This window comes from Camponotus floridanus, unplaced genomic scaffold (genome assembly GCF_003227725.1).
Source record: "Camponotus floridanus strain SB8 unplaced genomic scaffold, Cflo_v7.5 scaffold40, whole genome shotgun sequence".
Lineage (NCBI taxonomy): Eukaryota > Metazoa > Arthropoda > Insecta > Hymenoptera > Formicidae > Camponotus > Camponotus floridanus.
The window spans coordinates 1,200,696-1,215,028 of NW_020229548.1; the positions used below are offsets into that span (position 1 = coordinate 1,200,696).

Sequence of the window (14,333 nt, forward strand, 5' to 3'; positions counted from 1 at the left end):
GTATTGTGATTATGTGAATTATGAGTATATGAATATATGAAGATAATAAAAATTATAATATTATCATATGAAATATATGAATATAATATTCGTAAATTTCCTAAATGACTACGCAAAAGTAATATGCTAATAAGTGCGAGTCAAAAGTTCCCTACATACATGTGTATTAATGACTAAATATATAATATTAAAATAAGTAATAGAAAACAAAATATAAAAAGTGCAAAAAGCGAAAAACTAATTAATATTTTATTTGCAAGATACATCATATTTCTATTATGTAATGTGACGGTATATTACTTAACAATAATATTTAATAAAAACTGATATATATATATATATATATATATATATATATATATACACTTGATGTAATGTAATATAAATAAATCTAATTAAAGAAAAAGAAAATTATTACATATAATATAAACTATAAGCTTATTTTAAATATATTAAAATTTAATCATACAATATTAAGCTTTTGCAAAATGGGTAAATTATCATAGAAAACATTTAATGTCACAAAATACTTATGATTATTGGCACGTAAAGAATAAATCGTGCATTGATATAATCCTTATGCAAGATTGTTAATAGCACTTGCAAAGAATAAAATATTTAGGTAATTAGGTCATCTGTGTCATGAACTTTGAAAAGAAATATATGTACATCTTAATTATATGACTTGTGTTTTCAAAAAAAAATGTCCTTATTAAGCATGCATGTATGCGTTCGACAGGAAAATCAGAAAAATTGAGTGTCATCAAAATAAGTATAAAAATAAAGCATTGTTAAAATGGAATTTATTCATCGTTGCATTTGATTTGAAACAAAATATCGGTAAAAGTTTCAAAGTTAATAACTATAATTTTCAATTGTGCTTAATAATTAATCAGAAATTAGTAGAATTTAATAATTAGATAGAAATTTTATCTACATTATACATTATATATTTTTTTATATTTAAGGATACATAACATTTTTGTATATCTTTTGTATATCTTGAATCATTTAGAAGAGAAACTAATTTATTAATATTTTTTCAAGTATTTTTGCAAAACTCTATGTAATAAATAAGTAAAAATTTTTTAATCAAATATTCGTTTCGTATTTAAAAGATTGATATGTAAAAACTTTCTTGTAGATAAGACAGTTCGCGGGATATATCATTTATTTTAAAAAATTGTTTGCTCAAGAATCAAGAAATTCCAATGGAAATAAATCGAATATCATGTACATCGATTAGAATCATAAACGACTGTAATCGTATTCCAAATACTTATAAATCAAACATTTAAATGTTATTCAAATTATATGTTAGAATTAAAATAATAATAATTTACATAATACACAATTTTATATTATCGTTATGAAAGAGAGAGAGAGAGAGAGAGAGAGAGAGAGAGAGAGAGAGAGAGAGACGCATGCAAATATGAGAGCTATATCTTCATCTTTGATATTTCGAAATAGATAAATAAAAATAGATAAATCAGTCAATATATAGAGACAACAAAAAAAAGGAACCAAAAAAATTCTTAATATTTGTTAAATTAATAACAATTGAAACAACAACATTTTATATAGAGCCGGTTAGAGTCCAATTGATAGAGTGGACGAGACAAATAAAAATATATTTTCTTTCAAGGATATGTAAAAAAATTACAAGAAATATAATATGAAATTAGCATATAAGCGTCCTCCAATAATGCATACAAACGAAATAATATTGACACATTTTACACACTTATACATTATATTTATCATCCAAAGATTGTAATCTATTTATCCAATTTGTATTTTTCAATTAAATTTTTACAGGGCACAATACAACATTTTTCACTTGTCAAATAAATGCGCGGAAATAAAAAGCAGATTTGAGCAGATTCCATATCCTTCGTATATCATTGTATAATTAATACTATAATTCTATCCAATTGTAAAGATAAAATAACTCGGACGTTCACGTGTATAGGAATCGCAGCCGGATAACGTACAATGGTGAAACCGCATCATCACTCGCGACCGCGGAGCGTTTATTCTCTTTTTCTTCATGGGGATGATTGTAAAAGAGTGGATCTGCGCACGGAAGTGGATGGGGAAGGTGTGTAACCTACAACATGCTCATGAAGGTGTTATACAGGTAGAGACGATATAAGGCCTCTGCGATGACGGTGCGGCCTCAGTTTGTCGACAGGTGTCTCGCGACGGAGATATTCACCTATTCTCATTGGTTCTTACGATTTATTTATTTTGTCGGGTGTATTGCTCATAATTATCACTCGTGATCACGACTCATTCACAAATTGGACGTCGCCTCCGCGGTGAACTTCTGTATAGATTTATCTTCCTCTACATTAGGGATTTCATAACGATAGAAGAATAACGAACAGTGAGTATTACGCATAATTTCACGTGTTCCACATATCGCTGTTATTTATATATACCACATTATTGCTGTGTGTTTACACAGTTATTATCTATGAGTAGGCAGACGATTGATATACTTATTAATTAGTACGTCAAAGTATGAACACGCGATAACAATAATGCATTCCGCTGCGCTTCACATTATCATACAGAGATTTTATACATAAACACATTTAATTTATAGATTTTTTTCAAAATTCTAAACAATCAAATTATACTATCTAAACGATAACATTCTCCATAATTCTCTATATTTTTTTATCCTTTTCTATATTTAAACGATAATGTTTAAATATTACAAAGAAATTTAATTAAATATAATGGTATCGGAAGAAATTAATTGTTTTGATACTCTTATAATTATCATTATAAATATTCATATATTTATTTATTTATAAATAATATTGAATTTGTTTTATAAAATATTAATATAATGTGAGAAAATATAACAAACAAATACACACACATTGCATTATGTGGGAGATTATTTATCGAATCATCTATTATACTTGAATTATACATTAGGATAGGCAAAGTAAATTGTATTCGGGAATATATTATTAAAAGTAACAGTCGCGAGAATCATTCCTATGTAGAGATGTCCGAGTCTAATGTGTTTTATTCATGTATGTATACAATGCAAAGCATACATACAACAACAAAAAGCAAATTAAATATAATAATAAGCAAATTTACAAACAAATGAATGCAATGAATATCACTAGAAGATTTGTATTTAAAAACCTAAAATTAATATTTTTGTTTCAAGTTCCTTTTAAAAAAAATAGCTTATAAAAATAAAATCATTTAATTATGAGTAATGTGCAAATTTAAAGATCTCTTTCAATCAGAATAAATAATAAATAACCACAAAATCTCTCTTATCCATTTGTAAAAATTTCTAAAATTTTATAAGAATGTTTAATAACTTAATAAATATTAATAATTCATTTGCTTTTATCGCATAAAAATATCAATGAATTATTTATCTTTTCGAGAATTTCTCAATGATTATATTTCAACATAGGTTGTAGACAAAATAAATTTTCGTCAAATTAAATGCAGAAAATTTTAGTAATTTGTTAATCATTATTACCTTAGAATTGTTAATATTATTGTTCAATATTTACTGTTTTATATAATCAAAAAATACACAGTGTATGTAATTAATAAAATATAATAATAAAATATTTATGAAATATTTATGAAAGTAATAATAAGTAATAATAAGTAATAATAAATCTTTATAAAAGAATCAAATTTTTGGAAAAGATAAGATATCATAAATTATTGATTATTTAACTCTTTCAATTTGCCGATAGATAATTATAGATTAATTATTTAAATCATTTTTTTATTATGCAAAATTTAGCTGCATTCTTCAGCCTTGATACATCAAATTTTCTCAAATATTTATTTGTTTTTATTTCTATTTGATTTAATAATATCATTCTATTTGCAATTCTATTTATCATGCTATTAATAATTTAATATTAATATGAATACAAATTATTTAATAAATTCTCATAATCATAATTGTATATTTGTAGATATTGAAATGAATATGATTTGTATTTAAATAAGATTCATCTTGACAGAAATTGTGAATATACATAATTTATATGAACATAATAAACATATAGAATTATTATTAATGTTATAGAGATTATAATTATAGCATCTTCCTTCTAAAATATTCATAATAACAACAGAATTATATAAATCTATAAATAATATGTAAAATGTTTTTATGTCCAACTTATAATATGTCTCGTTTCATGACTTATTTTGAAATCAACAAACATATTACTAAATTAATATAAAATTATCATGCATAATATTTGAATCTAATCAGTTATTTCTCAAATTGAATAAATATACTCCTTTATTTAAAAAAGAAATAAGAAAAGAAGTTTGTTATTTCTTGAAAACTTCAAATATTTTTAATATATTTAATATTTATAAAATAAATTCCCATATTATAAAAACATTCTTCAAGACAAATGCATAAGTATTTGTGTAAATGTATGTGTGTAAATTCCTATTTTAGCTATTCTATTGTTATATTGCGCCTATTATTAAAATATTGAAATATTGATTTAATATCACTATAGTAGTTGTAATAATCTGAAAAAGATTACAGCGAACTATTGGTTGTCCTTCACTTTCTAATCGTTCTTTTTCTTCGATACATACCACACTTAAGAAAATATTTTTCTTCATTTATCCGAAAGGTCGCGAGCGAATTCCTTTGATTGGACATAAAAACACGTATCGAAAAGGGGGTTAACATGAGAAACGTGCTTCATAGTTAGGCAATGTATCATTATTGAAAACGCATATCTTAATGGAACAAAAACGCGGTACACTTTCGTTATAAAATAAATGTGGCAAGATGCACTTGACTCGTCAAACAAGTGGCACTTAAAAAGCGCGATGAATCAAATTGCATCACGAGGCAAGCGTGTAACATTACTGTTTACATTATAAGTCCATTTTCTCATATTTCTATCTTGCATATTCGTTGAAGTACATGTGACGATAATCATCGGGAAAACGCACAAAAGAGTAATTTGAATTTTATGAGATCAGAGTCCGCGCGTTTGCGATCGAACGAAGGCAAACTCTTTGGATATGAATGGGAAAAAAGATACTCTCAGAGGCATATGTACATGTAAAAAAGATACGACTATATTAAAGACAATATCGCGGAAATTCCACGACGTGATTATCGCATTTTTCAACTTGATTTACGATCGTGCCTCGAAGCGAATACATTTGCAAATTCTATTACGTGTTCCGCCGTCAAGAGATAGAGATTATTCGACAAATGGTTTCGGAATAACGGTGCCCAGAAAATTAGCCGTAACATTTAGATCGTCAATCACGAGAAATCTTTCCAAGGTGTTTTACGAATCAAAGTATTTGCGAATGAGTTAACGATAGAAAAACTATTTCTTTATTACTTTTAATGATCACTTACATAACAAAAGAGCAACCTATAATCAAGAAAATTCGTTAATATTACAGAAGAAAGTATTAAAAAAAAGCAGATATTGCACAAGTTGCAAAACTGTCACTCTACATCGAGGCACGTGATTATACAAATTTTTATAATGTTTAATTGCTTTAGCACATATCACGAACTTTGTAGATTTTGGTAATACAATTTTATTAAGTATAAAAAGAAAAAAGAGAGAGAAAAAATATAGGTAACATATACATGTAGATATATATACAACATTTTATTAAGAAAAAATCATTTTTGACCACATATATCTACTCGAATGCACCTAGCCATAAATAAGCTTCTTTTCGTCGCCCAATAATTAATAAATTAAACGTCGACGCCTATGATTAGGTATTGCGTATCTTTTAAAACATTCGTTTGGCATTAACCGCAACAGTCGCTGCAGGTGCAAGCGGTCATGATGCGGCCGAGCATCGGAGGAGCAAACAGGATTACGAGACGAGTATCGTGTGACTATGAATCCAGGACGCATGCGAAGGACCGCATTTTTACGCGGCAAGAACGAGTTATTTAGCCGCATACAGTCTTTGGTGAAGCAGCTTAACTTTTCCTTTCCGCAGCGAATGCGAAGATTGCGAAATCCCATGACTAAGTCGCGACGCCGGTCGCCGCACACGTTTGTCGTTTTTCGTGGGTAATGAGTTTCATTTGACAGTCGAATCGCGAAATCACAGAGAAAGGCACGAGAAGAATGCTCGAATTTTTAAATTTCCCTAAAAATCCAGAGTTTCTGAATCAGGGAGAAAAAAAAACAATGTCGAATCGAAGCAATTGAGAATGAATGGTATGTCAAGTTTCGAAACACATCGCAAAAGGAATTAGACCGATAAATTCCGCAACAAGTGCATTCGCGAATGTAGATATCGTGTAAATTATTGTCGTTTAAATTAATCAATCATGAAAAAATCAATTTCTAATCTACCAATGAACGACAGTGTGTGTTTAATAATTTTTACACCTCAAAACTTTGTCATTTGATTCTGTGTGAAAAATAAAATCACACACACACACACACACACACACACACACATATATATAAATTTGATTTAAATCATTATAAAAAATTAATTACGGAAAATAATTTTTCTTTATATTATGTCTTTATTTTCAATAGTTAATTGCTTAAAACTTATTAACGTTTTGACATTCTCGTCAAAGAGAGATCTATTACAATTTATTTAAAGAAACTTTAATTAGTAAAATCTATTTGATGCATCTTGAAGAAACCTATTAAATCATAAATCAAATGCTTGTCATAATGTTGCACGCTAAAAATACAATGTATGTATGCTTTTACATACGTAATAGCGTTAGGTAGCATTAGCTTTTTCATAAAAAATAAAAATCAAATATTGACATGTGTATTTTTAACGCGTCAAAAATGTCGAGAACATAATGAGAAAATCACTTACAATCGCAAATCAATTTTTGCAGAATATTCTATAATATTAATTAGATAAAATTGTGATAATTACTGCAACACTACGTATTACAATTAATCATCGAAATATTAAAAAATTCGATGTGTGAATATACTTTATAACATTTGTTTCTATAATTGCATAATCTATAGTATAAAATTTAGTATAACATTTAAGTACAAACATACATAACATTATAGTATAACATTTAATAATTTCAATACAGATATTTTTAAAAAACTAAATGTAAATGTATTTTTTTCGACGTTATTAGTTTAAAATTTTTTGCAAACGAACGTGATAAACTTTCAGTTATTTTAATTACAGAAGTAAAAGAGAATCACGTCTTTCATTCGATTTATAAAAATTTTATATCCGAAAATTAAAAGAGTCACGTCTCGTAAAATCTTTATTTATTATTACTGTGACGATTTACGAAAAGAATTACATAAGATACAATATTGCCCTTGACATTGCTATATTTTTTTAACACTACAGAAATAAGATTTAGACTTCCCACGAGAATAAAAATTATAGCACAGATGCGCTTTTTCGTACATTGTGAAACAATATGATAAAAATATCGTTGGTGAATTTATAACAAGTTTTAACAGATAAAAGAATAGAGCCCTAATCTTTCATCATCGGAGAGACGCGATTTGTAAATTCTCAATCGTCATTTGCACCGTAAATCGAGATCAAGTCGCGTATTTCATGATTTAACGAGGCCGAGGTCGAGAGTTCGTTGACATGCAGAAACTGTTTGCTTTCATTTGCAATTTATCGAGATAAAAAAAAATTTTAAGGTAAAAGTCGTGCGTAAAAGTCATATACGTATGCGACATGACGATGTGTTTTAAATAATAATTCTAAATTGCTATTTTTTAGTAGCTAATATACAGATTTTACTTATAATATATATGAAATCAAAGTGTTAGATCTATTGATATTATAATTAATAATATAATAATAATATAATCGATATTAGAAAAAAAAATTTTATTTTATATTAAGCGTCTATCTAAATAAAATTTTTTAGTGTGCTTGTATTATATTATATTATATTATGTATTTTAAATCTTGAATCAAAAAAGCAAGACTCATTTCAAAACGTTAAATATATTGTGTCGTGTAATTTAAATAATTTTTGCTATAAATTAAAATGTTTATGTTAGATGTGCTTGTCATTTTATCTTTCAACTCGTATAATTATAATCGATTAAAATAATATAATTTATTTCATCTGCGTTCATAATATCGCGGTATAAAAACATTGAATCCATTAAATTACTGATGTTTAATTACTATAGTATAAAAATCATAATCAATGTCAAAATCGATGTCAGCTATTTTATTCCTAGTTCCTAGTTTTGCAATAATTATGTTACGCACGTGTTTAAAACATATACTTAAGCTATTCCCATACAGCACAGAAGCTTGCTGCAACGTTGCTGCAATGTTGCAATATTGCTCACTGCAGTGTAATGTTGCAGCAATAATGCAGAGACATTATTTTGTAATATTACTTTGGCAATGTTGCAGCAACATTTTAACATAGCAAAAATGTATAACATCCCTAGTAGCACACTTTATTTCCATACAGCACCGAAAGATTGCATACACCTATCACGGAAACATTGTAACATTGCATGGAAGTTGCGAAATGTTTCTGCAACATTACTGCAAGCTTATAGCAACGTTGAAATGTTCGCCCTCAAAAATATTACAATGTAAGATTGTAGTAATGTTACGGTACAACGTATTTGCAATATTAAAACGCGTTTTGCTACAAATGCAGACCGTTTTAAATTTAATAAATAAATCTTGAAAATATGAAATGTTTAAGAAAGATAGGAAAAAAACATTTACCGCCATTGAAAAAAAACATCTATTAGTGTTTTTTATCAAATGTATCTTATTAAATATTTATCTCAATAATATACATACAATTATTTTACATACATTCGACACCCAAATGTATAACATGTGTTTCTTTACTTGCCGCTACGCGGCGACATCCAATTTAACTAACTCGTAACTTCGAATTCATCTAAGATGGATATAAGGTCTACAAAGGATTAATGTAGTAATTATATTTCTTGTCTTGTGTCAGTTTAATTTCTGGCGATAAACTGACTTGATTTACTTAATATTCTGAATTCTAATGAGGGATCTAGATTATTAAACAAATAATTTGTTTAATAATCTGAATTCTTCATTGGGTTTCAGAATATTAAATAGATTTTTCTTAATTGAATGAGTAAATAGGAAATAATTCATTTATTGCACGTATTAAAATATTCTGGTGTCGAATGTATGTAAAATAATTGTATGTAATATTATTGAGATAAATATTTAAGAAACATCTAATAAAAACATTAATAGATATTTTTTTAAAGGCATTTTTTCCTATCTTTCTGAAACATTTTTTTATTTTTTCAAAGTTTATTAAATTTAAAACGGTGTCTGCATTTGTAGTAAAACGCGTTTTAATATTACAAATACGTTGCACCGTAACACTGCTGCAATATTGCATTGCAATATTTCTACAAGCGGACATTTTACCGTTGCTGCAATATTGCAGCAACGTTGCAGCAACATTTTGCAACATTTCTGCAATGTTGCAATCTTGCAAAGAAATATTTCTGCAATGTTGCTGCAATATTTCTGTGCCATATGGGTTTGTTGCTCAAGCAGTTAAAAATAGCTAAATATAGTTATGTGTCATGAACGATATATCGATAATATACTGGACAGTCTTATTAAGAATCTTATATAATAAAATCAATGGTATTAGATTACTAAAATTAAATTGATACTTTTCTTTTATTTTCTAATTTCTTTGTCTACTTTCGCGCAAAACAGTATCAATTATATAACTAGATTGAATTGTTACATATTTATATAATCTAAAAATCAAGTGATGAAAATAATAAAATATTATTCAAATAACATAACAATAACGAAGTATTACTTTACTTTTAGATGGCGCAGTTAATACAAATAATATACGATGGTTATCGAGACTTAATGGACAACAAAAGTGATCCGAGGGTCAATGATTGGGTTATGATGAGCAGTCCATTCCCCACACTAGCAATTTGCTTATTTTATGCCTATTTCGTTAAAGTCTTGGGACCGAAACTGATGGAAAATCGAAAACCCTTCGATCTCAGAAGAGTGATGATATGGTACAATATCTTTCAAGTAATATTTTCGTCATGGTTATTCCACGAAGTAAGTGTTTGTATACGTATTTTCGAACATGAAGAAAACTTGTTGAGATATTTTGTATCTTTCATTTCGTCTCTTTGCAGAGTTTGAGTGGCGGTTGGGGTAAGCACTACTCCTTCAGTTGTCAACCGGTCGATTACTCCTACAATCCAATCGCAATGCGAATGGCGCGAGGTTGCTGGTGGTACTACATCTCCAAGTTTATCGAATTTACGGACACGATTTTCTTCGTATTAAGGAAGAAAAATGATCATATTAGCACCCTCCATGTTATTCATCATGGCTGCATGCCTATGTCCGTTTGGTTCGGAGTTAAATTCACTCCCGGTAAGCGCTCAATATATTTTTTATTATTTTATTTACATTTAATTAATCATCTTGAAACTCAAGTATATGTATATTTTACTATTTTAGATATATGAAAAGTCTATTTTTTTTAATTAGTCTATTTTTTAAGTGCTCTGATTGGCTTTGACATTAGGAAAAAAAATTTAATCTTCGTCTGTAAAATAGATTTAATCCAATATCTATATTTTTTTAGGCGGTCACAGTACCTTCTTCGGTTTCTTAAATACTTTTGTACATATAGTAATGTACTCGTATTATCTTCTGGCGGCGCTCGGCCCACAAGTACAACCGTATCTCTGGTGGAAGAAATATCTGACGACACTGCAGATGATCCAGTTCATTCTCGTAATGATTCACGCATTCCAGCTGCTCTTCATCGAGTGCAATTATCCGAAGGCTTTTGTTTGGTGGATCGGTATGCATGCTATAATGTTTTACTTCCTTTTCCGTGGCTTCTATAAGGAAGCATACAAGAAGAAGAATTCAGCAAACACATCGGGCAAACGAAAAGCCTTCAAAGCCGATAAGAAGCAGGATACGCAAAATTCTCAGGATGACATCAAGGAAAATGAAAACGGTGTGATATATGCGAACCAATATAAAATGGCTACCGGTTACATTTCGGACAGTGGCCTTAGAAACCGCGTGTTCATCGACAATCGAGGCTTTGATGAATGATGACAAGCCAATATTCAAAGAGACTTCAATTTTCAAATGTATATTTAGCTGTAAATCATCGTATATAAAACGCTCATGTTGCATCGAACTGTTATCCTCTGATAGCGTGATCAAATATGAAAAAAATCGAGATTCAGAGACTAAACTTAAAAGATATTCGAAGAAATGAAAAAGAGAAAGAAAAAGAGTACGAACTTTCTGAAATTTTTGAAAGCCTGAACTATCATTCTTTTTGGATTTTGAGATGGTGTCTTTTATACATGTATAGAGAATTTATAAATGTATAGAGAATTCTTTCGTACTTTCTTGTGTTGATATGAATGCCTGTGTTTGTTTGTATTCGTTAAATATCGCGAGAAGTGGAAACAGACTGGAAACAGACTAAATCGCTAATGAAATTGCCAAAATTAACAAAATACTGTTTTCCTTAGTTGGATAGTGAATCAAAATATCCCGATTCTTTTATAAATTATTTTTTATGAATTATTCTTTCCCCCGAAGAGCGAGATTTCTAGATTTCTCGTCGGTTATACATATCATATTTATTTTTTGACATTTTAAAAGAATTTTTAATCTGCATCAGATCGGTGATAAATTTTAATTACAAGTTAATATAAAATAATAATAATAATAATAATAAAACATTCTTTGACGAAGAGCTTCCACTAATTAATTATTTTTAACTAATAAAAGTTAAATTATTTATTTACACCTCTCCATTAATTACGAAATATATTTTATATGTCTTCGAGGAAATCTTACTTATATTACTAAGTAAATATGTAATATAGGATAAAAATATAAGATAAAAATATCTCATCATATACTGTATTTCTCCAATATGTTAAAAAAAATTAGAACGGCATTTTTGCTAAATTTCTTTCTTAAAATAAAAATTAAGCAATTTGCTCACATCTTTCAAAAATAATGTAATAAAATATAGTAATATTTTACCAATGTTATTTATCATTTACTAATGTTTCGCATTAAATAAATAAATTTATTTTTTTGTAAATGCCAATATGAGCAAAATTATAATATGATTATATTATTTTTTATGTTATTTTTTATGTTATTTTGATATAAATCGTTTTCAAAGTTGAAAGCTAAATGTTATGTAATATAAAACTCTGATTTGCAAAAGAAGTTTCTTTAATTATAAATAAGAAAATATCTATATATTTACAATATATTTACTAATTTTTAAAGTGATTAAACTGTACGATTTATTATTCAAAAATGTTTTCTTTATGTGCACAAATTCTATTATATTTCTATAACAGGATTGTGCACATAAAGAAAACATTTTTGAATAACAAATCGTACAATTTAGTCGCTTTAAAAATTAATAAATATATTTGTATATTGTAAATATTTTATAAATATATATGTATATATGTGTGTGTATGTGTGTGTACATATACACATATATATACACCTAACGTAAATAACTAGTATGACAGAATTTCAGATTTTCAAAATTTCTTATATAGTCGGATTAAATTTAATTTTAATATAATCTATAAAAGAAAGTGTTATATTTAATATAAGAATTGTTTAGCTAACATTTTACTCGGAAATCACATATTCTACTGTTGATATTTCTGCAGAACTTTCCTTTTGACCATTTGTAGATCAAGAGTCGATACAATTGAAAGATATTATAAAGCTATAAATTAAAAGAATATAGTCGGTAACTAATTGGTATTTTAATTTTAATATTTATGCGAAAACTGTTTCACAAATATAAAATAATAAATATTTTTAAGTAACAATCTCTAAAAGACATGTTTTATTATGTAGAACAGCAATTATTTTTAATATGTTTGAATAAATCTTAACTCTAATACCTCAATCTCCCAAACAATACACATATCCAAAAGACAGCTAAAAGATGAATTAAAGACGTCTTAAAGTCCTCTAGACGTCTTTTGGCCTTCTCTTTAGACGTCTTTTGGTCTCCTCTTTAGACATCTTTTGGCCTTTTCGTGCTGTCTGAACTATTGTCATATAATATTTAATTTTTACTGCATTTATTATGTAAAGTTTTAGAAAAACATAGCTAGTATTTTAAATAGATTCTGTAAAAAATTTTATAATACAAAGTTAAATATTTGAATTAAATATAAATCTAATTCAATAATAATAAATTCAGTAATATATATAATAATAAATAATTATCCTTGATATGTATAGAAAAAATCTTTAATAAAGAGTCAATTAATAAATTAAATAAGAATATAATTTAATCCAGTAATTATTATTTTTGATAAATAACTCAAATATTTGTCTAATTTATTAGAATTGTAGTAATTTATTAGAATTAAATAAAAGAATATGCCTGTTGCCAATTCGATTCGACCTATTATTTGTGCAAAAAAGACTCAAAGAAGATTTTACATGTAGAAGTGCAATTTAAAATGATAAAGTGATAAAAAATATCAAATTAAAATGGTAAAAAAATATTAGATTCTAAAATGCTGTTGTAAGACGTAAAGCAGAAATTTACCTGCACCAAAATTTATTTAGCCCGAAATAGAGACGATCTTATCGCGCGTGTCTCCTCTAAGAATGGACGAAAGAGCCGGTGCTAATTTTCAATGGTGAAAGTACACGAACGGTGAAAGTCTCTCGAGATGTAAAATAGCCAGTCAAGTATTACTGAGCTTGCATATAACCGGTCGCATTCCGCACGCATAAATAACTCATATACATCCATAATATGTGTATGTAAAATGCATCTCATCTGTAAACCGACTTTTTCCTCTGTTTTAATAGCGACGTACAATAAATCGAAGCTGTGCGCGTAGCTCGAAAAAAGCGCGGAGATTTCATTATGCGATTACAGTGAAAGTACATCAACAAGTTAAATCATTCTACTATGATTGTGTAATATTATATGAATAACATTACATTGGAATATAATTCGAAAAAAATTTCAAATTTAGCGAAATTAAATCTCTTATCAACCTTCTTAACGATTTTTTTTATTTGAATCTTTTTATTTGAACTTGTTTTCATCTATTGACTGATATTGAGTGTATAAAACAAATACTTATAAGTTTAAAAATTAAATCTATATCATTATTTATTAAATCAATTTATTAAATTCCATATATATATATCTCATAATAAAAAATTCTATTCTAATAGTATTATTATACTGAATGTGTATTATAATAATTTATTTATTA

The 14,333-nt window shown here is 27.3% G+C and overlaps 1 protein-coding gene across 2 annotated transcripts; it reads left to right on the plus strand.

Annotated features, from left to right (window-relative positions):
- Positions 1–2,166: 2,166 nt before the first annotated feature.
- Positions 2,167–11,614, plus strand: LOC105258633 (elongation of very long chain fatty acids protein AAEL008004). 2 transcript variants are annotated; one of them, XM_011269995.3, is made up of 4 exons: positions 2,167–2,389; positions 9,865–10,116; positions 10,197–10,440; positions 10,655–11,139. In XM_011269995.3, the coding sequence occupies exons 2-4, from the start codon at positions 9,865–9,867 to the stop codon at positions 11,137–11,139; spliced, it is 981 nt and encodes a 326-aa protein (XP_011268297.1). In that variant the 5' UTR covers positions 2,167–2,389. The 2 variants fall into 2 exon arrangements, with proteins under 2 accessions (XP_011268297.1, XP_025267378.1); XM_025411593.1 differs by lacking the exon at positions 2,167–2,389 and having other exon boundaries at positions 10,655–11,614.
- Positions 11,615–14,333: the final 2,719 nt, after the last annotated feature.